We start from the raw sequence: 24,706 nt of genomic DNA on the forward strand, positions 1-24,706 counted from the left end.
TGCTAAGAAAGTTAAAAAACATCTCTATTGCGATACACATTTAATTGAAAAAATAATGGTAGAAACAATAAACATACTAACGGCGAACTAAAAAACACATTATTTATAAAAACAGTCTGTTAATTACTCTCGTGAAAAACGATTTCTGCTAGGAAACCAAACGTTGCCTAAACTTTTTAAGAAACTCTTTGGCTTGTTTATCACCCTGTCGATATTCTAAAGCCTTTATTGCGTCGATTGCTGTAAATTACAATAATATTATTGGCTACTGACAACAGTAATTCAACTCACCTGAAGAAGTAGGCCTTCCAAGCCACTTTTTTATTTGCGGCATATCGCTGAGCGAGTCATTAGTGCTTGGGATATCCTTAAATCTTAGAAAGGTTTCCCCAATGTATTGATTGTTGTAACCCAACATGTCTTTGTCCTTTACGCTGAACAGTAAAAGACCTTCTTTGCACTCTCTTTGTTCAGGAGTTAAATTTCTAAAAAACAACTCATAGAAAACAAAATGAAATGTATTAGCAGCCTTACATAGAGAAGGTCTCGTCGTAAAGAGGAAATAAGGTTTTACTGTGAGTTTTGGTTTTCGGTTTATCCACATTGCTGAATTTGTGTTCTGGCAGGAGGTGTATGCGAACAAACGAATCGGTGGTACCTTAAAACAACAAATTAATATTCCAGACTTGAAATGAACAAGTTACCAACCATTAGAATCCATAACAGCCAAATCTCTAGCGTTTATTACTTCAATTTTTAGCACATCCCCATCGAATTTACATCTGAACGACAATTCTCCATAAGGAGATTCGGTTAGTTTGTCGAATTTTTCTGCAAGATACAAATGAACCTACAACACATTAGTCAGTTATGCAATTTAGTTTCGTTGACTATCTTACTTCGTGTATGAGATCAGAAGTTTCTAGTCCGTTTAGTCTCAAAATTTGTTCAGTCCTTTTTAAAGAATCACAGCTGGAGCAATCGTCTGGGTTTTTGTAAGCGCCCAACATTAGGGTTAAGGTTTTTTGCAAGTTGGCAAAAAACGATGGCGGACGTCGATTCTAAAAGAAATTTTGTATTATTTGAGTTGTATTAATAAGTTGGATCTAGAAATAACAAAAACATGAGATGGGGCTATTACAGCTTATCTGTGACACACAGAAACAGTAAAGCGGCGTACAGTGGGCCATTGGGCAATTCTAAGTGTAAGACTTACTATATTGAGGCTTATGAATAACAAAAACATACCAATTTAGAAATTTGTCGATTTCTGAATCAATTTATAATAATAGTTCTTTACGTAATAATATTGCTAGAACGCTAACCTAGTATATCTTAACAGATACCGTCTAAATTTCCAAATGCGTCTGAAGCAGTCCAGAATTTTCGTTATGCTCCTTAAATTGTCTAAAAAAACTTTCCAAATGCTCCTGAAGCAGCATAGAAGCTTCCAAAAGCCTTTGCAACAGTTTAAAAACTTCCGTATGATTCTAGAGCAGTTTAAAAGCGTTTAACAGTTTCTAGAACCGTCTAAGAATTCCAAATTCTTTCAAAGCGGTCCAGAATCTTTAATATGCTCTTTAAACTGTCCTAAATGCTACTGAAATAGTCTAAAAAGATTTCAGAAGCTTCCAAAGCAGTATAAAAACTCTAAAGGCGTCCAAGAGCCTTTGGAACAGTCTAAAAGCGATTTTAGAACAGTTTAGAAGCTTTCAATAATTTCTAAACGCGTCTAAGATATCCAATTGCCTTTAAGGCAGTCCAGAAGCTTCAATATGCTCTTTAAACTGTCCAAAAACCCTGCAAATGCTCCTGAAGTAGTCTAAAAAAATATCAAAATATTTTGAAAAACAGTGTCTAGAAGCTTCCAAATGCTCCTAAAGCAGCATAGAAGCTTCCAAAAGCCTTTAAAACTGTCTAAAAGCTTCCGTATGATTCTAGAGCAGTTTAAAAACGTTTACCAGTTTCTAGAACCGTCTAAGATTTCCAGTTGCCTCTAAAAGCAGACCAGAACCTCAATAACAGTTTAAACTGTCCAAAACCCCTCCAGAACAATCTAAAAGCTTGTTACTGCAACAGTTAGTTAAATCTTGAATATTATTATCAGTAATATTAATTACAATTAATATTACCGACCAATCTCAAAGCCAGAAAGGAAATTCTAACATTATGTTCATTGTCTAGTAGTTAGATTGCCACAATAGTCCACTGTGCGGCGTTAAAAAATAAAACAAAAAAGCCTTACAAGAAGGCTTGTAGTGCAATCAAATCATGGTAATATTCACTAAGCTCATGGTTCTAACACCATTTTAGCAAAATAACAAACTGTCAATTTTCACAAAAATTGTATACTAGATTAGTGTGTTTCACCCACTTACCTCTAAACTAGTTTGAATAATTTCATTCAAAGTTTTACTAAGCACGTCCCAAACAATTTCCATCGTTCTATTGAAATTCTCATCGTTCAACTCTCGATGCATAGTTTCTAAATTTTCGTCCACATACATCATTAGCCTGTCAATACTATTGCTGTCTTGATCGCAAAGTTCTGCACCTTCGATCAACAGTCGTTTCATTGAAGGAGTCATCTGCAAAAGAATATTGTTACAATCTAAGCCAGAACTTTCACGTAGGCAGCAACCTTTTCTACTACGGTCTGCAATAATTCCGCAATAGCGTTTCGCACGGTATCCTCGGCGTTCGATATGACTATATTCAAAGTGTCACTACATCTTTGAGCGTCTACCGGACTTTTCAGTTCAAATATTTTCTTTATTACACTTTCCATGCCCAAATCTTTGGCAAACGGTTCCAGTGTTTCGCGAACGTAGTCAATGTTGTTGATGGCCAAACACCATTCGTTGGTCACCTCGAATTTTTTTTCGTAGATATTTTCTACGACTCCCATTCCTTCGACTTTACTGGCCATTTTTTCTGAATAAAATATACAACACCGACAAATATCCTAAAAGGTTTTATGGTAACGTACGTCTTCGGTTAATACACAGAGACTTACGTCGATAATTTTTGCGATGAAAGTGTAACAACCTTCAACGTCTGGCCAGTTTAATTGTTGCCAAAATGTGTTTACCTATAGTTAAGTGAAGAATTATTTAAACTACCCTGATTGTTACAGTCGTTATTACCTGATAAAATATGGTGAGAGTGTCTACAGCTGAAGAGCTATATTTTACGGTGTTGTCTATTTGTACTAATTTATCTAGTTCAACAGCTTTTTCTATTCTTTGAAGAGCTTTGTACACTGCTATATCAAGCCATTGTGAAACACCAGCATGGAACCACTAAAACAGACACAAACCATTTTGCCAAAAAAAGTTTTGATGTTTCAAAATAACCTTAATCGAGTCTTGTGGTCAATATCTCTAGACGTTTTTGCCAATTTAGTGAGTAAGGGCCGTTTACAAATTTTAATGCAAATATTCAAAAATGGTGTTACTTTTACTTTTCTTGTTTTTAATTTAACAATTTCTTTAAATCTTTTGTGGAAAAAGAAAAGCAAGCAAGGTTACACTTAAAAGTACCCAATTTACGTACACGTCAAAAGAATTATTAAAATCGAGTCAATCAATTTGAAGAAACAGCCAAACCAAACCGCAATTCCAAACTCTACAAATATGCAAGCAAGGTGCTTAAAACGTAAATGTAAGAGATGTGGTCATAAATAAACATTTCTCCTACAAAAAACTTAATTTTTGGATGCCAGAAAAAATAAACATTGAAATTTTTCCTGTAAATTCTTCAAATTGTTTAAACACTCGTTGAATTATGTGGCCATCGCTATCGTTTGTTTACGCTAAAGAAAAAAACTGCTGACCAATATGAACACTTACCTTATGGAAATTTCTTATATGGAACGTGTTGTAATCAACAGGACATATTCCCTCACCCAACGTCACAAACCTTTGTATCGTTAGATACAAATTAAACAATGACGTTCCTTCTGCTAATGGATCTTCGCTAGGATCCGTATTCACCGGTCCATTTCCGAAATTGTAACCCGTGTAGTCAAGCGTTTTAAGGTTTTTGCACAATTCGCGAACTTCAGGCTCGCACATCGTCGACAGTTTCGCTTGGTAAAAAGTGTACAAACACTTGGCATATTGGAAACTCACGTGACTGTAAGAATATTACTACATCACATGCTGAAAAACTTTAGTCAAAACAATACTCACTCTATGAAAAGCTTGTCGTAAAATTCAACGGCTTTTTGTAAGTCACTTCTAATCAACTGGACTAGTTGAATTAAGTTTTGCAATCTGGACAATGCAGTTCCACTAGTTTCTTTGTTGTTTTCTACAATGTAGTTCAGCCAATCATCGGCTCCTTGCGTTATGGCGTCATTTAAAGCTCCATGGATATCACAGTTGGGACCGTCACCGTTGAAAGTTATCCACGGGTACAAATTAGATGGAAACAAGTCTACATTTTTGGGGCCTAATATCATAATGTAGTTCAGGATTTTCAAAACCTCCATCACCTAAAATTAAACCTCGTTGATTTATTTTTTGAACTAATCTTAAATAACCCTCACACCTGTTTCATTACAGTCTTCTCGGTTGTAGTTTTCTTTCTAATCTTCCTAATAATACTAAAGCAAGAAGGTAAAAGCTTCCTAGTAGCGTCCCAAAACAATTTCATGTCCTCTTCGGGGACTATTTCAGTTTGAAGCGGTTTGAGGAGCTGATCCAACAACTTTGAAAATAGGGCGAAATTTAACGGATGTTTTTGATGGATACCAGCGTAAACTGAATACGAACAGAGAGCCACTTCGGTTTGTGTTAGACCCGACTGCGCTATGTGTTGCGTTAGCAACTGATTTGCTTGCGGACTAAAGTTTCCGCACCACCAGTAACCAGACACCTAAAGTTTAAGAAAGTTTCATCAGTTTTGTTTCTCAAGAACCCTTGAAACTAACCTTAGAAACTTCGAGCTCGTGGAGTAAAATTATTCTTCTCATATGTCGATGCTCTTGTGCGGCCACTTGATTGTTTTTACCAGAACTAAATGACAGACGCACTTTTAGCACTCCTTGTCTGGTCATTTTGTTCTTTTTTTCTAAAGTGTACCACATTGTCATTCCTGATGCTGGGATAGTCTACATAATAATTATTATTAGTAACTTGTGTTGTAAGTGGTTATTTTCAGCGAAATTTTTTACTAAGTAGTAATTTGTTGAGGTTTTTGCTTGTAACTGTAATCAGTTATTGTGATTTATGCCCAAAATTAGTACATCAAACAGGGTTACCAGATTAGGGGATTTTTTTTCCGACGGATTTCTTCTGCGGGAAAAATATTAACTGGGGAAACCATCCCTTTTGGGATAGTTTGAGCTTATGAGGAACGCACTATACCTTCAAATATATCAAAGAGATTAAACTAAAGTTTTGTATTTTATTTTGGCGTGCACAACAGTGTATGATAGTTTAGGGATTTTTATTTCGACTTGGGAAAGTTGGCAAATGTGGCAACCCTGACATCAAAGCTGTATTAATGCCAAACACCTCACGCTACAGGAACAAAAGACGTCATTTCCTACAACCTTAAGTTTTAAAAAGAGTGATTCATACAATGGTCGATATTAGGATAAGAAGGCAGTCGATAACGTCTGCAACGAATAGAAGGGAATTACTGAATTTTTCCTGGTTTGTGTAATTCCATATACAGGCAGGGTGTCCAACAACAAGTTTATGGTATTGGATTTATGGACAGTGCACAACGTTGCCTGAAGTATACAATTCCAATAATAATTATTTTCTGCTGATTATCATTTGCATATTTATATGATTATCCTTAAAAGCACACAATGTGTCTAAATAGTAAAATATAAATTCGTAAAAGTACTGTTTGACCGCTTATTACTGCTAGAAAGTTTGCCTTTCTTGGCCTAAACCCAAACAATCTCATACAGGTACATTAAAGACTATTTATAGAGTGTTAACAAAACTAACCTTTAAGGGAATTCTGACCCTTCCGATCAGCTCGTTATCGTGCTGACCAGTAGTAGCTGTAACTGCGATTTCTTTAACCAACTTGCGCATTCCCTTCACTCCTTTGACGTCAAATAGTTTGCCCAGTTTCTCCTTGACACTTTCGGCTGGATCGAAGTCCCACACTTCCAGGCATAACGTATCGTCGATGGATTTATCTGTAATCGGCCTAAAAACCACCATTATTTTTTTGTAAAATAGAGAATTTTAATACAAAAAATAATACTTACAAAGCAAAATGTTCCTCCCAAGTAGGATTGAGCGTCATCGACTTCACCGAGGTGTTGTACCTGTGCGACGTATTAGAAGCCAAATACAACGTAACAAAAGGATCGCTCAATCCATTAGAGTCTTTAGGTCGAAGTTCTTTAGCCTCGATCACCTCCACGTTGATTATCAGCTCGGGATCTTCTTTATTTTCCGCGATTTCCATCAGTTGGCGATGTTTGTCATTAGCCACTTTGAATGCATCCTGAGCGTAAGAAAACAAGGCGTTTTGTCCCACCTCCAAGGTGACGTCGCATCCAACATTATGTAGAATTACGTAAAGGATTTCAGTGTATAACTCGTCAATCTGGAAAAAATAAGTAAATTGATGGGTTTTGATAACCTACTGGGTGAGCAGTAAATTTGTTGCTGTTCTAAAGTTCTTCAATGAATTTTAACTTTTTAGCTCTATTTACTCTAAAAGTAAACAATGATTCATACACGTGAATTTTCTAAACATGGATATTTTGTTTATTTTTCCAGCGCTTGAAACATATTGTCACGAATAACATAAGTTGCACCATGTTCCGGTACCTAGTCTGGCCCCGGTCTCCCCCAGTGCACTGCCGAATCAGCGAGACCGGCAAATTGGGGTCATGAGACGAGTATTTAATCGGCGTCTCAAGCCATCGACGACCACCGAACTCTGGGGTCATCCCCAGAGGGAGGTCACGAGCGACAGTCCGAACTTCCTAGTGCCCGGACGGCTCGTTACCCTGTTGCAGTACCTAAAGTAAGTCCTTTGGGCGTGTCGGACATAGGGGCACCCTGCTCGTATCGAGCGGGTACCGCTTGGCGGCACTTCAGAAGGCCTTACGCCCATACCCCCACACCCACGCATCTACACACCCCCTCTTGGACAGTGTTCAATACTAAGAGTTATGCAGCGCCGAATAAAGAAGTCATGCTTGTACTACGTTTGTTGTTTCTGTTCCTGCGCTACCCCCTAAACGTGACATGGTGGAGGCGCCTCGTTTGATCTCGGACTACTGATCTTCATATCAGTAGTCACACCCCAGCTCTACCCCTGACGCTACGACCCTCCCAAAAAATGAAGATGTTGAAGATTTTGAAGGACCAGTTTACAGACTCGCATTTGCCCGAATCGAGTAGGGTAAAGTAAAGAGCGACCTGGAGGACGCCCTAAAGCAACAGAGTCTATGCAGTGCAGATGAGCACAATAATAAGTATAATTTATATTAATTTAGTAAAGGTAAAATTTAACTGAGTAATTGGGTATAGTAGAAATAAGTATATAATTTGCATAGTTGCAGTTTAGTAATAACATTGTCTCAATTTTCTAAGCCAGTGACCTAGGTTCCTTGCTGAGACAGCAAAATAGTGCAAGTATCGTGTGTTTATTTAAAACTAGGTCAAGTGCAAGTACTTGATATAGGATTCTTTGTTTATTAATTTAAAAAATATATATATATTGTTTATTTCAGTGGCCACCGGACGACCTTGTTGCGTCTATCAACGCATTGCCATATCATTTAAGGAAGTAAAGCAGCAAGTCTTGGAGAAGCTGACATCTTCAGATGGGTCCCGCCACGACGGTTCTACTTACACCCGTGTGCACCCAGAGTCTTTTAATAAGTCGAGCTGAAGAAGCATCTCCAAATGTGCTCACGTTAATTAAGAAGAAGTATACATGTCCAATGATAGGTGTGCTAAAGGAGCACGCAAAAGGACACAGTAGGAAGAAGTGAAGCTAAGCGATGAAGTTTGCCGCTTAGAGAATACAGTGCCAAGAGACGGCACTACGAGATGAAGCCTAGGTGAAGCGTTTCCACTTAGATGATGGTGCCCAAAGGAGTATACAATACAATGTGCAGTTGACGTAAATTTTGGCCAAAATGGAGAGCAAGAAGATAGACGCAACACAAGGTTGAAAGGTGACCCAAGGAAAGAATTAATTTTTTTGTGGCTGAAAACATTATCTAGGAATCTAGAAGTAGTTTTAAGAGAAAAGTGTTTATATTTTTGGAATAAAGTTTTTCCCATACCCTCTCTAGCAAATAAGCAACATCGGTTAATTTTAAGATTCATATGGAAAAAGGAAAGACGAGAAATTTATTTTGTAATATAGAATTTTAGTGTTCGGGGCGAACACTTGTTGGAAGGGGGAGATGTCACGAATAACATAAGTTGCACCATGTTCCGGTACCTAGTCTGGCCCCGGTCTCCCCCAGTGCACTGCCGAATCAGCGAGACCGGCAAATTGGGGTCATGAGACGAGTATTTAATCGGCGTCTCAAGCCATCGACGACCACCGAACTCTGGGGTCATCCCCAGAGGGAGGTCACGAGCGACAGTCCGAACTTCCTAGTGCCCGGACGGCTCGTTACCCTGTTGCAGTACCTAAAGTAAGTCCTTTGGGCGTGTCGGACATAGGGGCACCCTGCTCGTATCGAGCGGGTACCGCTTGGCGGCACTTCAGAAGGCCTTACGCCCATACCCCCACACCCACGCATCTACACACCCCCTCTTGGACAGTGTTCAATACTAAGAGTTATGCAGCGCCGAATAAAGAAGTCATGCTTGTACTACGTTTGTTGTTTCTGTTCCTGCGCTACCCCCTAAACGTGACAATATTAAATAGTCTAATTTTGTTCAGAAAAACAGTTTGGAAAGGTAGCAGTTGATTAATTTTTGATTTCACCTCGTTCAGTCTTAATAAAACTTTAAACTTGACTTAGGGTTGAATGTAAATATCGCATTTTATGTAAACTGAAAATCGCGAGACTATTAACGACCTGCGGATCGTAGTGCTATAAAACGTGGATAGCTCAACCAATGAAAGAAAACCATTCACTAGATTTAGTAAGTAATCTATCACTTGAATTTTTGCCATAGTAAGTACACTCTCACAAAAGTGCGTGCTATGATTGATATTAATAATTTCATATAAACCTAGTGATCCAGATGTTCATATAAGCACGTAAAGGAGTTCAAAAATAACCCTCCACACGGGTAATAATTACAACTTATGTAATATGTAATTTCTGTTAGCTCAAGTTAAAGGTCAGTTATTTTCGTATTGTTCGAAAGTATGTGAGTGGAAAACTAAAATTAATTACCGATACTCGTTAGAGCATACGCCTGATCAATAATTATTATGGTGATAATTTTTATATTTTCTCCCGCAGTATTACTTATTAGTTTTTCTTGAAAAATGCAGGGTGGTAAATAATCAAGCCGTGGTGGTTCATACCTGTACTACTGTATAAAGACAACATTTAAACTTGTAAATTCAATCAAACCGGTAAAACTATAAGTTAATTTGAAATGGGTTAAATGAAAACTGAAAAATAAGATTTTCCAGTTTTTTCAAAGGAGTCTAAAATGAGTTGAAAACTTTAGAAATGATAATAAAAGCACAAGATTAGTTCAGACCGAAAACGACAGATAAAAAATTAGATTTTTTTGTTTATGTTGAAATTATAAACCGCCAATGTTGCAAACATAGTCAAAGAGGTTTAAATTTATTTTGAAAACCTTGATTATTTCCTCAAACCTATCAAACTAAGATTAAGAAGAAGAAATATTAAAAATTGTTAAGTACCTACATAGAAATTAAAAATACACTGTGCTTAATAAAAATTGGAAGTTACTTTACAAGATACTTCAATAGTTTATAGTTAGTCATTTAAAGTTTTGAGATCAGTAGTTCACTTGTCTACTTTGATAATTACAGAGAGATTTAATATATCAATTTGTAGCCCTTAAAATCCTGTTTTTCCCACCCTCTAGAAAAAATGTGAAATAACCGAGTTATGTAATTGGTTATTTTAACAACTACAGGGTGATTGATTAAATTAATGTATAGTGCCTAAATCTTATTTTGAACACGTTATCGTAGCAAAACGTCAAGTAACTGAGCTATTTAGTAATAAAACAGGATGGACTCAACTTTAACAATAAGTCAGTTATTGAGACAGAGTGAATCAAAAACATTCAAATTGACAGCTTATTTTTAATTCATCAATGGAACTGTTATTTAGATTTTTCTTATCACCACACGTGTTTACATGTCACTGTAATATTGTTCATTTCAACTTAATTAGTTTTTTGTTAAAAATGTATTATTAAAATTAAATTTAAATCTTTAGTTGTTTCTAAACAAAATATCTTAATAAATTGTAAACTGATAAATAGAAAAAAACACCCGTTAAATCTATCGTTAACTACACCAATTAATAATCGCGATACCATACATTTAACAGGTATTTAAAAACTAAAAATATTCGGTTAGGAATCAGACTAAAAATACATAATAGCCGTTGTCTTACAGTCATTGACGCCAAATACATGCTGGTCTGTCTTTGAAGATCCTCTTTTTTTACGCCGCGAAAATTGTTCCTGGGCAACGATCTCTTCCTTACAGTTCCATATTTGGATGGACCAATGCCGTTTAGAGCCATCTCCGATACACTTGATCGTATCATTTTGATTTTGAACTGTTTTGCAGTATGTTTAACTGAGCGCCGCACAGTCAGAGGCACTTTGTAAGGGTCAAAATGTTAAAGTACAAAAATACTTTCATTGTATGCAAAACTCGGCTTTGTTGCACTTTTAAGAAACTGGTTTCCAGACAATTATCAGCTGATACGTTGAAACAATGCCAAAAATATGTAAACAAGATTTTCACATAAATATATCGCGTCAAGACACTGAGATTTTTTTTGAAATACACTGCACAGTTAAAGAGTTTTCTTATTTAAGTCCGCATAGTTAATGTGTATTTTTTTCAAACTAAATCAATTTTTCCGGTACGACAATCGCGATTCGGTCAGGGTAGATACTGAGACTGATATTACGAATTTGGAGGGACTCGTGCCAAATTCTATTCTGGTTTAAAGTTGCGTGCTCCCGCCTCACGATTTGGTAAGAAAATATATGAGCGAATGGGCAACGATGAAATATGAAGGGGCTCAATAGCGGGAAATTGGCAGGAGTGGCAAAAAATCGATTTTCCTAGATTACTAGGTGTCGGAAAAATATTGATCTAACAACGAAGGCGGACTGACGTTAATCCAGAGACATTCAGTAACAGTTATATCCTAACGAGTATTAAGATATATTATAAACCTTTGCACATGGGTGATTAAAATAAAAAATGATTAATTTGCAAATAAAAAGACTCCGCCACTGCATCGATAGTTATTTTTAGGGTGGTATTTAAGTTCTCGCAGAGATTCGAGTGGGTAATTTCCGCTTCCCTAATCTTGACCAACCTTATTATTATAACAACTATTATTGTGGTCTGGAGTGATGGTAATAAAAGCTACTTCTTCCTTAAGTGCTATATTTTTAGAATATTATTAGTTTGATTTATAAGCCTCAATTTGAATGCACTTTGAAAAGTGCTAACCAGACTATTTCAATAAATTATAATGTCTTGTCTTGGTGCTAACAATGATTAGGAATTTGATTAATATTGAGTATTGGAATAATATATCAGTTCACTGAAGAAAGAAATTTAAAGGTTATAAAAGCTCTTTCCTGATTCAGAGAGCTTTTTAAGCTCCAAGAATGTTTTCAGAATCTCCATCTAACCTACATTCTAAATAGATGTCTTAATAAATCTGTTAACCCTAGATAACAAAAAAATATAAAGATAACATCTCTTCTGATTATTAAAAATCGATGTAGCCAATAAATTGATCATCATCCAAAATATTTGAAAAACAAATCCACTCCTAATTGCCAACTGTAACATTAAACCTTGATGTTCAAGACAATGACACTTAATTTCTATAAAAAAAGCGTCCTGAATGAAACGAGAATTACGTAGTCAGTTTTATTTTTATCATCCCACTTTAAATACCTTGACAAAATTTATTTTTGCAAGATCAGTGTTTTGAAAGCGCATCTGACATCCTGCAAGGCTTTTTAATCAAATCTTTGCTGTTGTACATTTTGTAAGCTTCCGCACTAGCTCTGACAGAAAGCTTTACGTTTACTTTAGCAGAAAGTATCACTTCCCCAAGAATGTTGGTGTTAACATGATTAAGTACGTTGATTTATTGAGCGATCGAAATGGGTCGTAAAGTATATTTATAAAAAGGCTTATTTTGTTAACCGATATAACCACATTGCCCCACTGAGATGCTAAAATTGGGAACATGCTCATTACAACTGATGATAGACGTCTTCAGCCGCGAGTACAATAAGTACATGCGGTCTTTAAATTACATAAACGAAAGTGCGTATTAGCTAGCGATAATATAGGCGTATAAATCAACAATCAACCCAGTTTAATGACATACACGCGCTCGTAAAGTGAAAAATGTAATATTTACATTTAATGCAGCAGCTAAAACGTCCTCCAGGTCTCCCTTCTCAGACTCGGAGTCTGAACTTTCTTCACCTTCGGTGGACAGAGAAGGAGTTTCAGATTCTTCACTGTCATCCTCCTGTAAATGTTAACACGGTTAGTAATAATCAAGTCAGCAAAAATTAACTTACTTTTGGAGCAATTTTGGCAGCTTGTTCTGCAACCTGTTCCTTTTCCACTTGTTCTCTCGATTGGGCCATTTCAGCTTGTTCCCTGAATAGGGAACCAAATCGTTCGAAGAAACCATTGTCAACTTGTTGAATTCTGAAATAAGTGAACGAGTTTCATACAAAATTATATTCTGTAAAAATAGAGATAGGAAATTATTTCAGATTTTAGAGCCTTAGCCTGTTGCGTTGTTACGTAACACATTTATCAAAATATCCTAAATACTACTAAAATACGAAAATTATAGTAATTTAAGATCTGAGAGAATAGATCTAAGTCTCGTAAGTAATTTAATAATTTAAGGCTTTAATAGGTGGACTAACAAAAGTTATTTTTGAGAAACTTGTAATATTTCTGCAAATCTCGGATATGTTCATCCAAATGAGCAGACAGTCATCCTTTGACTGTATAAACAATTATGTTCAGTATTAAGAGCATCAGTCCAGTTAAAAATACGCTAATATGCATATTCACTTGTTGTCTCACCATCTGCAGACTGACATATAGTCTGTCCAGTGACTTCTGAGTTCTGGTAATTAATGAGTCAAAACAGTACCAACATGGTCATGATGATATTAATCATGGAAGCCTGTTGTTGGTAATGTATACATTCTCAAAAGCCTGATATATTTCAAAAGTTTCTCTTTTCAATTGAAATTGGCAGGTACATAACAAAATAAAGACACAAAACTGCACACACTTAATAATTTAATATAATTCAAATTGACAATAATCAACAATAATAGCACTTTTATTGCATGGATATTATTTTACCTACTACAGTAGATTCTTTACAATATATTATATTATTAACTAATGGAAGACATTCTGTTGGAAGACATGGTTCAATTATTGTTCATATGCTTATCTTATAGTAATAACACCCTTCTTAATGATATAATTCAACTCCATTTAACATTTAACAACACAAGTCCTGAGAGACGTATTTTTTTTGGAAACAATTTTCTACACAAAAATGTAGCCTATTTGTGACATAGTATTCCAGTTATTTTTATTCTAATTAATAACCTAAAGTGAGTAAAATTTGAATAAAAAGACGTTTAGGATAAATTTCCGATGCAAGTATATTTGATATAAGTATAATCCTCCATTCCTAAATGAGACCCTTCTCTTCCTAACCCTGATTGTTTTATACCGCCAAATGGAGCTTCAGCAGATGAAATTAAACCTTCATTCACTCCAACCATTCCCACTTCCATGTTCTTACTGACGCGGAAGATTTGAGATACATCCTCAGAGTAAAAATACCCTGCCAAACCCACATCACAGCCATTTGCTATATCAAGAGCTTCTTTTTCAGTTTTAAACTTTATTATACTGATTACAGGTCCAAATATTTCTTCACCATACACTAGCATTGTGTCATTGATTTCAGTTAGGATTGTTGGTTCATAGAATAGTCTTCCCAGATGGGTTGCAGGGTTGCCCCCTTACATAATATTTGCATTAGTACTGAGTTAGACAACTTACTATTATACTCACCAGTAATCAGTTTAGCTCCCTTAGAAACAGCATCATTAACAAAATCACTCACTTTATGTAATTGAGCTTCATTTATGAGTGGTCCAAGTTGCACTCCAGCTTTCAAACCATCTCCAATCACTAAAGATTTAACTTTGCTAGTCAGCTGTTCTAGGAACTTGTCATAAACTCCTTCTTGAACAAAAAATCGATTGGCTGCCACACATGTCTGGCCACAATTTCTAAATTTAGCAGTCAATGCTCCTTGGACAGCTTTGTCCACATTTGCAGAGTCAAAAACTATAAATGGCGCATTTCCTCCCAACTCCAATCCTAATCTTTTAATACCATGAGAGCATTGCTTGTATAATATTCTTCCTACTGCTGTGGATCCAGTGAAGGAAATCCCTTCAACCAAGTGGTGTTCACACAATATTTTTCCTATTGCAGGACTGTTTAATCTGCTACTTGTAACTATGTTAATCACACCTGGTGGAAAACCAGCTTGTTCAGCATATTTTACCATTTCAACTGCAGTTAATGGAGTGTCTTCAGCAGGTTTAATTACCACAGTGCAGCCAGCAGCTAAAGCTGCAGAAGCTTTGCGAGCTATCATTGCATGTGGAAAATTCCAAGGAGTAATCAAACCCACTACCCCAATAGGCTGGTGTGTAACTAAAATTTGTTTTGAAGGGGTTGAGCTTGATATGATGTCCCCACGTATTTGACGGGCTAACTCTGAGAACCATTCCACAAAAGAATTGCCATAAACCACTTCCCCATTGGCTTCAGTTAAAGGTTTGCCTGATTCTAAGGTCATAATTTCAGCAATGTCTTTTTGATGTTCCAACATTAGATTGTACCATTTCCGCAACAGCAGCGACCTTTCTCTAGCTGTAGTGTCTTTCCAAATTTGAAAAGCTCCATAAGCTGCATTGATAGCTTTTTCTGTGTCTTCAACCTGCATGTCAGGTACAGTTCCAACAACATTGCCATTAACTGGATTATATACTTCTAAAGTTTTTCCAGTCAGTGAACCTTCCCACTTTCCGTTAATGTAGGCTTTGCGATTCAAAACGTTGAAATTTGTATTGCTTTTATGCATATTTCTAGTTAACCTCAAAATTGGATGGTTACTTAATATTAAGTTCCTCAACATGTTTTATTGCGCTTGCCGCTTATCACAGGTGCGGAAATTAACACGATACGTAAGAATAACTATAAACAAAACGTATTACGCGATAAAAAGACAAAAATAAAGGGAATTGATTGAATTGAAACTGATTTAAAATCAACTCTTGAGAGTTTGCGCGCTGTCGCTTTGTAAATAAAAACCTATTCAAATGTACTTGGATTATCATTACCTTATTGTTTAGAAGCTTCCATACCGTTAATACACGTTGGTCCAATTTAAATAAATTGCCAGAAAATTAAATTAAAAAGTATTACAAAATTGGTTGTTTACAAATTCAATTTTAACAATCAGCTGATGTTGACGTTTAGTTCGTCTATTAAAATCACTGTTACCCCTCGTTCACTTTTTTGCTCTCTCTAGGCTTTCATGCAGTGTGATAGAAAGAGAGCAATAACACTCGATGTGCAAAGGATCAAATTTATTTTAATTTTCTTTGTTTTATATTGCTGTGCCTACACTGTATTACACCAGATCGGTGAAATAAGTGTAATTCTAAAAAAATGTGTCAATGTTTTGCTAAAATTATTGTTTTCTTCATCTCCAGAGTTTTTGAGATAGGTATTTAGCTTACACAAATCATTTGACTACGTTTATTCCTACAAGATTTTTTTATATCAATTGTACAAATATTGAGACAATTCTAAATTGTGCAAAGTACTCTCATTAATGAAGTACACGTAGATCAACAATTAAAACAAAAATTTATTTTTAATGCTCATAAACACTACGTGACAAACTTACTAACACTGAGTTCACTCATATTAATAAACGTGCACTGCTAATCTGATTTACTCCTACTCTATAATTAATTTATAAACAGAGAGGTTTAAATTTGCATACTAAAAATTGTGTTCCAGTAATTTTAAGTAATAAATTAATATAAAACATTATGGTGGGAACTTTGTAATGTGTCTATGTTTTATGAGGCTATCAAAACTTTAATTACGGAAACAGCTGAACTAAGCTTAAGTAAATTTGACCTAATATTGATCTAATTATTTTTAAACAAATAATAAACATGATCATCATTGTTATTAATATTAAACGTACCGGACTTCGTGATCCGTTTTATCTGACTGGTTGACCGACTTTTGCGAGTTCAGTCTCGTGTAAATCTGCTTCCACATCAACTCTTCACTTTCCATGTCGCCCATTTTAATACAGTAAAAGTTAACACTAAACTATACACTTAAACACTATCACAAGCTAATTCTGCTAATTATTAATTCGAGTCGGTGTTTCGCACTAATGCACCGCCTTGTACAAACTAAACCCAGACTACCCAGAGAGAGATTTGGTTGAGTCATACCACTCTGAGAATAACAATCATCCACAATAATAATTTTTACTGTACAGTGTGTTCACTTCTTTTATGGCCTTGTCCAAACCATGTGGGTCGAATACTTATGGTACGTTGGTACATACGATTGCGATTACTATTTTTATGATTTCCACACTGTACTCGGTGCAGGTAATTGTTATTGACCCGATGGGTTTTATACATTTTTTCCGTTTTATGTCAGGGAAAGTGAAATGGAAAATGTTTATTTTTAAACCATAACCGGTTGTTAAAGCATACATTAAAGGTATCAGAAAAATAGGAAACATTGTGCGTGTGATATTATTTTTGTAAAAAGCATTTAAGCACATAGGTTTCAAAATTTTTTATGGTGAACCAAAATTTGCTATGACACTTATGGATAAGAACGAAAAAGAAAGACAACAATACAACAGAATCAACATACAAGTTCAAACAAATGTTAATGGCAATAGAAAACTAGAGTGTGTAGCAGAAATAGAACAAAAAATCACATGGAAGAAATATACCTAGTATAACAACTGTGAGTTGGATCTTGAAAAGATATTTGCGCAAAATTCAGACCAACTGATGATAGCTGACATACTTAAATTGTTAGAGGAAAACCAGATTACAATTCTGGTTGCAATCCCTTTTCTGTTACAAGGCTGCTTGGACTTAAACGAGAACCTTAATGTGTGTGCTTTATAAACTATAATGAAATATAGATATAAAAGTTGCTTAAAAACACGGTGAAGAATACACCTTAGAGACATAGGATGAGTAATATCAAATCCTTACTATGATAAAAAAGCTATTACAATACGAGTAGAAAACTGAAAAGAAGAAACTTTTAAAGCAATTGGTGACCAAAACATTAGGAATTTGAATGGTAAAGCAATAAACAATCTTAGATACGCTGACGACACCGTTTTTTTAGTTAAAACAAAGGAAGACAAACGATGTTTAAGAGAATTAAGAACGAAGAACCCAACAAACCCAATAAAATGCTAATAATCAATAGATCATTTTATTAGGAACTGCAGGTTACCATGCCGGATGCAGAAAAAAAAATGTGAAAATCAGCTACATCATATGATTTCAATGCAAGGAATATGTTGTTCCTTTATAATAATATTACTATTACCTATGTAAGTTATAAAAAAATAAAAACTTACAAGCTTTCACTTTTATTACAGTCACAAACACTTTTCGGTTTCTGAGAACTCTTATAAAAGAAACTCCACATTTTGTCCATTTTACCGCAACATAACTATTTCTACTGTTTAGAATCAGTATCATTTAAGAGTTAAAATGTCATTACAATGTAAGAAATTTCAGTTTATGTCTCATCGCTCGTTACCCCAGGAAATCCCAACTAACATGGCCAAAAGATCTCTCATTTAGAAAATCCCATGTTTAAGTTCATTTACACAGCTAATTACACAATATGTGACTGCGGTAACAAACGGGTTCATTGTTGATAAATTCAAATATAAATATCTATACAGTAGCCCACTCTGAAAATATCTAATTTTTTTCGATAAGAACTATGGATAAAATAAGTTTTAAGTTTCTACGTTGTAGCAACTTTTTCAATGCCACAGTGGAATAAATAATTATAATCAAGGTAATTTTAAAGATTCTGTGTGAACAAAACGTTGCCAATATCAAATAAAACTAATTTTAGCTTAAATAGTGGCCTTCTCTGGGAATTACGTTTAATTCACTAGTTGAAATAAAAAATATAATACAGAAAAAAATCAATTAGGTATTCTAAAATTTGTCTCACTGTGTACCTACTGTTAGATTGAACCATTATTAAACCAGACATAAGATAAAAAAATCGTTTATTGTAAAGTGTAATTTTTAGTCGTTCCATGAAATTAACAAATATTATTGTTATCGTCAAGCTATACACCCGATTTCCAGAAATAAACTTATACACATAAAAGTTTTTATGTTTGTGTCGTTGAAATGAAAGCTGTTTTAAATGTTTTAAATTGAACGCCTCAAAAAATATAATATTCATAACAAATAATTTAAAGGGACTCTTGTCTAGAGGAAAATTATTTTTATAGGAAATATTAAGGAATTAAATAGAATAACCACATCCTTTTTAGTAATTTTTTAAAGAATAATCAATTTCTTCATGTAGGAAAATAATAGAACAAAGTCATCAAAATTAAGCACAAAATCTGAACAATATGTAGTGCATCAGAACTACATTTTTATGAAATGTAAACAAAATATGTGTTTAGGTGCACTATTTACAACTTTTATAGCAAATTGTTCAACTACCTGTTTTGCACCGATTGTCGTTGAGCTTGTTCTCTTATCGTGTTTGCGATATTCTTAAATAAAATGTCTTCACTCATGATTCTTCTTTAAAATGTAATACACTTAAAATTTGATTCACTCTTAACTATACACCAGAGACCTGTAACAATCCCATTTACTAAATTGTATGATCGATTCAGAACAAGAGTAGGAAGCAAACTACATTCTTCTTCTTTTCTCGGGTACCTACTTTTAAATTTCAAGCAAATTTTGCGTGGCGGAAAAATTTCATTAGTCACATCCTAAGGTCTGGCTTTAATTACTCTGTATACAAAAATGTTACTATTCAGTTGAACGCTGATTTTACGATATTCTGGTTATCGTAAACTGTTTTTGTCACTAGTTTTAATATAATGAATGCTTTGAATGGAATTCAATGGTCAAACGTTAATAATGTAACAAAAAATTGTGATGAATGTTTAAAAAGCTGTTTTGTGTTTGATTTAATCATTTTACCACGTGTCCACCCTTAGGACCCTTTTATATGCTGACCTAAATATAACTTAAAGTTTTGAAGAACTTTATTTGAATTTTGATCTTTTTAATCAACAATAACCAAACCCAATTCTTTAGAAACAAAAATAATTTATATAGGAGGCCCACTAATGCTATTAAATCTGATAACTGATAACTATTTTTTCTTTAGTTTTATCGTATCCATTTGTCAAATTTCCTCTAGGTTGAGCATACATTTTTAAATTACCTGCTTTGCAAAGACTCTTCTCGAGCATGTTCTATTATAATGTTGGCAATATCCTTGAACAAAATTTGTTTCTTACTCATGATTCTGCTTTAAAATCACTACTTAACTAGTTTATTTACACTGACCACCATTTAACAGTTTCATTTACTCAAAAGTGTGTTCTGTTCAGAACAAAAGTAGGAAGCAAACTATAAATATCATTTTCTTTTATTGGGTATTTAATTTTATTATTAAGGCGAATTTTGCGTGATGGAAAATATCATTACTCATATCCTATGGTCTGGTTTGAATTACTTTGCATACAAAAATGGTTTATTCACTAGAAAGTGATTTAATGTTTTAGATTTGGATGAAAATACTGCTTTTACCACCAAGTTTGTAATATATGATACTTAAAACAGGTGCGCAGCTGCCTATAATATAAAACATTGAAAGTTGTTAAAAATATAAAGTAAACTATTTGTTCCTAAAAATATTTATTGTATATCTACTAGTTTATAGCTTCCTACAAAGGTCACAATCCAAAATTGTATATTAAATATAAGCAACTTCTATTTTTATTCCTATAACTACCTTACTTTTTTCGTTGGTAAAGCGATGAGTTTCCAGTATACATTTTCATATTCAACCACACAATATTAACAAATACACACACCACAAACAGTTTGTTTAAAACATGGACTCTACTCTATTTGCAGATTCCAAAATATTTTGGTTGTTATTTGGGGCGACGCTGGGCGTCGGCGTCTCGACGCTTATTGTGCCCGTCCCAAATTTATAGTATTATTTTGGTTGTTGTCGAAACGAATCGAAAGTATTCTAACGGTTTGCAATTAGAGTAGTAAGTTGGAAATGTTGCAGAGAAACTACAGTTTGTTTGAAATTCAATTAGTTACATACAAAGACCACAGTTATTGTCTCAGCTATGAAATCAATATCTGAACTAGGTTACAAGTGTAGTTATATAAGTTGACTGCATGAAGTTTTATTAGTATTTACTTTTTTATAATAATAATTAATAATGCTAGTTTGTCTCAATTTTATTAGTAATCTGCGCTAAACATCATTAAATCATTCCACGTTTGCTTGCTGCTCAAAAACGGTTTCATATGTACCGGGTGTTTCACGATAATATTGCCATATTACAGAAGTTAATTATGCAGAAAAAAACCCAAAAGTTGCTATAAAATTATGAAAATTGCAAAATTATACATACAAAAGATTAACGGCAGGAAGTAAGAAGTTTATGTGACATGTGCCAGGCTGTCCAAGAGAATGTGACAGATGGTCACATGACCACTTTATCAGGAAGTTTTATTTATTAAGATCTTGTTACCAACTGTCAAATCATGTCACGGAGACAAACAAAAGACTCCGTAACGTCATTTGACAGTGTCATATTCTAATCGGTTTGAAAATGGCAATGATGTCACGTAAATAAATGTCAACTGACTTAACAGAGAATAAATTGACTATAAAATTTAGACTTTTCCGCACTAGGGTGGGAAATACCTATAATAATAATACTATTTAGGTGCAAAAGAATCATTGAACACATTTTTTGTTATTTCTATGAGACATAGCAGCAACTCTAATTTTGAAGTTTTCTGAAAATTCTGAAATTTGAATTTATGCGTGTAGAGGAAGTTTTATTATAAATTACCAGATTTAATTAAAAATAGGAAAATTGGTGTATTTGCCTCTCAGCTCAAATAGAAAATAAAACCAAACTGGACATTGGGACAGTTTTCTTTGAACAGACGCCTTGTATATTTCAGCTCTAACTTTGTTTTGATTGTAACATTTTGAACTTGAACTGTCACCTTCAAATTTTTTTGCAAAATAAGAACTTGATAAATTAAGAGATAAATCAGTATAAGAGGATTAACGTATCAAATCTAAAACTCGTGGATGAGTCACTGCTATAATATACAGGTAGTACCACAGTACCTACCAGTACTATTTATAGAGTCAGTCGGTTCCACTTGAAGGAGTACACACACACATACGCATATACAAATCTGTTAACTGTTTTATAAAATAAAGAAAATGTATATGATTTCCATAACAGAAAACATATTCTAAGTATTTTTTTTTTATTTTTCAAACCACGTCCAAACATGGCACAGTTCTATTGTTTATTGAAACCGTTAATTTGTTTACATTGTCGTTTAAACTCCATTTGGAAACTAATTATTACGTAACGCTACTAATGTATTGGTTTACCGGTATATACAGGCTGTTTGTGAAACTTAATGACTAGAACTTACCGAGCATCACTGACAGTTAACTTGCCATTCTTCTTGTCACCACCTGTATTTCCTCTTAATAGTTGAGAGATGCGATTTGTCTTGGATATCAAACGAGCACCTAAATTGAACCTGTATTTGACATGTTTCATCTTGAGCAGTCGCAGTCTTTTCAAAATCCGTCTGAAACAACACGGAAACGTTGCAAAACTGCGTTTCAAAAATAAAAAAAGTTTATATTCAATAGGCGGACCGCAAACATTGGTTTATGGAATGTAAAGATTTATTTTTAGGGTTTCACACAAAAACATACTGGCAATAATTACAATAGCCCTGAATCTGTTTATAGTTTGTAAAGAGTTTCCAATAAGTAGTAATCAAAGCCATTGGCCAGAATTTGTAATCAAAGTCACGTGAACATCCAACCAATTCATCTGCGAACCACTGAGTGAAAACCTGTTTTTTCTCTATGATAAGGAGTACTAAATATACCTGCAGAATTAGCAAAAAAAATTTTACATTTATTTTTTTTCTCCATTTCTTAACGTAGCATATACAAGGTGATTAATAGTTTTTATTATGATAAGTTTGATTTATTTACTTATTATAAAAGATTTGAATTCCTGGCAAAACTCTGAACACACATGCAAAAGACCCAATGCACTGTGCCAGACACAGCCAATTTAAAGTCAAATTTTTAAAATCACCATTTGGATTTTCTCTCTTAATGGGTTTTCAAAAGTGTTTAACCACAAAACCCAGAAGAAAAAGACTTATTACAAAAAGACTACTCTAGAGATTAAGTTTATATGTTTGCTTATTGTCAAGAATCTGGTGATGGCAATTTTCATTTAAAATTAATTAAATTTATAAATACCTACAAATTTTTGTTTATGAAACCACTTAACAACACACAATGAATGTAGTAAAACACCAAGTACCTATATAAAACTACGAAATTGTTTAGATCCAACTTGAGATAAGATACTAATTAAACACATGTAATAATAATAAGCAAACACCCGGTGATACATGCATATATTTGATTAGCTTTAACAGATGTGTCACGTCTTCTCTAAGATGGCAGCATTTCGTTAGATATTTTCCTGAAACTTAAGGAAAAACTATAATGGTGCCCATATTGGATTTCCCTAAATTTAGGGATATTTTGGCAACCCCCACTCATGGTAAAGAGTGAAGAAAAAGTAGAACAATGATAAGAGAGGGAATCTAAAATAAGAAAAACAGACAATTTTCAGGTTTCTGATCAGTAAGCTTTTAAAAAATTGAAGAAGTAGGTTTTTTTAGTTTGAAGCAAGAAGAAACTCTTATTTTCGACTGATGCTTTCCAGTATTGTATAGAAACTGTTCTTTCTCATTTTCAAAACTGTCATGAATATGGTTTTTTTGGCTATTCTAGTAAGTGGTTGGGAAAATCTGAGAGGAGCTTTTGGCAGTTGTGAACGCTGTAGAACATTGCCACAGCTATACAGAAGAAAATATCATTTTAAGATCCGGAAGTAAGGGTCCAAATTTGAAAAGAAAAAGTGTGATAAAGAAAAAAATTACGTGTGTGTTGCAAACGGTAAACCAGAAACAAAAATTAATATGAAAGAATCTAGCTGGAGCAAAAGGAAAAAAGAAGTTACAATAATATAACATACAAGATGTTCTACAAGAAGAAGGAAATTTGTTGTTAAATTTACAAAACTATCATCTATTTTTTAATAAATTTTAAATAACCCCTACTTAACTGGACCATCTGAAATTCTAATGAATTTTGTTGAATCCGGTTATTACACTCATTTTTAACTTTTTTAAATAACTCACCTATAAAATTTTCCAGTTTGATTCGTACCAAAACTAGGCGGTACATTTCGAGCTCTTCTCAACGCTGAAGAGCGTCTCCCATCGATAACTCTTCGACCCTTTCTTCTCATCGCATTCGATCGCTTCAAAAGGCATTCATTGCAAGAATCTTCATCTTCGCTGGCACGATGTAACTCCAGGCTTCGTATCCACGTTTCGTACATCCTAACGCATTAAAATCACTTTCAAAACAACCAGTTAAAACTGTTCAATCAATCAATTCTCGAATCACGTATGAACTAGAGCGCACCTTTGAATAATTCGGAAATAGAGGATTAACAATGAAGAAGCCAAAAGAATGGACATAGCAAATAGGGGGGACATATCCGCTGTAGATTAGCCCATAGTGTTTTTACCTGTGCGTTGTTATGCCCCGCATGACTGAAGACAAGTGCTTTTGTATTAAAATAGGAGTTTTTGCGTTGTTTTAGTATCTGTAAGCACTAAACTCTTGTTTAGTAATGATATTTTGCAACAAATTTTAATAATAATGTAAAGTAGTTGCATAGTTGTGAAAGTTTCTCGTTGAAAAATTAACAATATTTAAAAGTTACCACATTTTGGAACTTTGTGAAATGGAAGAAATTTAGTCACAAATGTAAAAGTCCAAGTTGGAAACCTACTAACTTTTTCCATAAAAAAATGGCAATTGGAAAAAAAATAGTTTTGTTTACTGTGCCAAGGTTTATCTCCATTATTATTGCGATATCTAATCTTACTAATAATTATTGTCATTTATTATGCATAAAGCAATAATTACTGATGTCCTCTTCTGTATGACAACACAC

At 34.2% G+C, this 24,706-nt stretch overlaps 2 protein-coding genes across 3 annotated transcripts; both read right to left on the reverse strand.

The window, feature by feature from the left end:
* Positions 1-25: 25 nt before the first annotated feature.
* On the reverse strand, positions 26-24,097 carry stac (C2 and C2B_Munc13-like domain-containing protein staccato). Its single transcript, XM_081982745.1, has 19 exons — positions 23,880-24,097; positions 22,071-22,232; positions 12,747-12,879; positions 12,581-12,694; positions 6,239-6,582; positions 5,970-6,177; positions 4,937-5,116; positions 4,555-4,881; positions 4,194-4,498; positions 3,852-4,137; positions 3,147-3,302; positions 3,017-3,091; positions 2,642-2,965; positions 2,379-2,588; positions 900-1,061; positions 709-850; positions 535-658; positions 292-485; positions 26-240 (listed from the first exon to the last, which is right to left on the reverse strand). The coding sequence occupies exons 1-19, from the start codon at positions 24,080-24,082 to the stop codon at positions 149-151; spliced, it is 3,741 nt and encodes a 1,246-aa protein (XP_081838871.1). The 5' UTR covers positions 24,083-24,097; the 3' UTR covers positions 26-148.
* On the reverse strand, positions 13,477-16,158 carry Ssadh (succinic semialdehyde dehydrogenase). 2 transcript variants are annotated; one of them, XM_081982748.1, is made up of 3 exons: positions 15,630-16,158; positions 14,287-15,483; positions 13,477-14,233 (listed from the first exon to the last, which is right to left on the reverse strand). In XM_081982748.1, the coding sequence occupies exons 2-3, from the start codon at positions 15,422-15,424 to the stop codon at positions 13,845-13,847; spliced, it is 1,527 nt and encodes a 508-aa protein (XP_081838874.1). In that variant the 5' UTR covers positions 15,425-15,483; positions 15,630-16,158; the 3' UTR covers positions 13,477-13,844. The 2 variants fall into 2 exon arrangements, with proteins under 2 accessions (XP_081838874.1, XP_081838873.1); XM_081982747.1 differs by lacking the exon at positions 15,630-16,158 and having other exon boundaries at positions 14,287-15,614.
* Positions 24,098-24,706: the final 609 nt, after the last annotated feature.

The sequence above is a fragment of the Ips typographus genome, linkage group LG6, assembly GCF_016097725.1.
Source record: "Ips typographus isolate SLU linkage group LG6, UJ_Ityp_2.0, whole genome shotgun sequence".
NCBI lineage: Eukaryota > Metazoa > Arthropoda > Insecta > Coleoptera > Curculionidae > Ips > Ips typographus.

Coding starts and splice junctions, on each gene's coding strand:
- stac (XM_081982745.1), bottom strand. CDS start 24,082: ATGTACGAAACGTGGATACGAAGCCTGGAGTTACATCGTGCCAGCGAA. Junction 22,233..23,879: donor CAAACTGGAAAATTTTATAG/GTGAGTTATTTA, acceptor GTGTTGTTTCAG/ACGGATTTTGAAAAGACTGC. Junction 486..534: donor TACGACGAGACCTTCTCTAT/GTAAGGCTGCTA, acceptor GTTGTTTTTTAG/AAATTTAACTCCTGAACAAA.
- Ssadh (XM_081982748.1), bottom strand. CDS start 15,424: ATGTTGAGGAACTTAATATTAAGTAACCATCCAATTTTGAGGTTAACT. Junction 14,234..14,286: donor GGGAGCTAAACTGATTACTG/GTGAGTATAATA, acceptor ATATTATGTAAG/GGGGCAACCCTGCAACCCAT.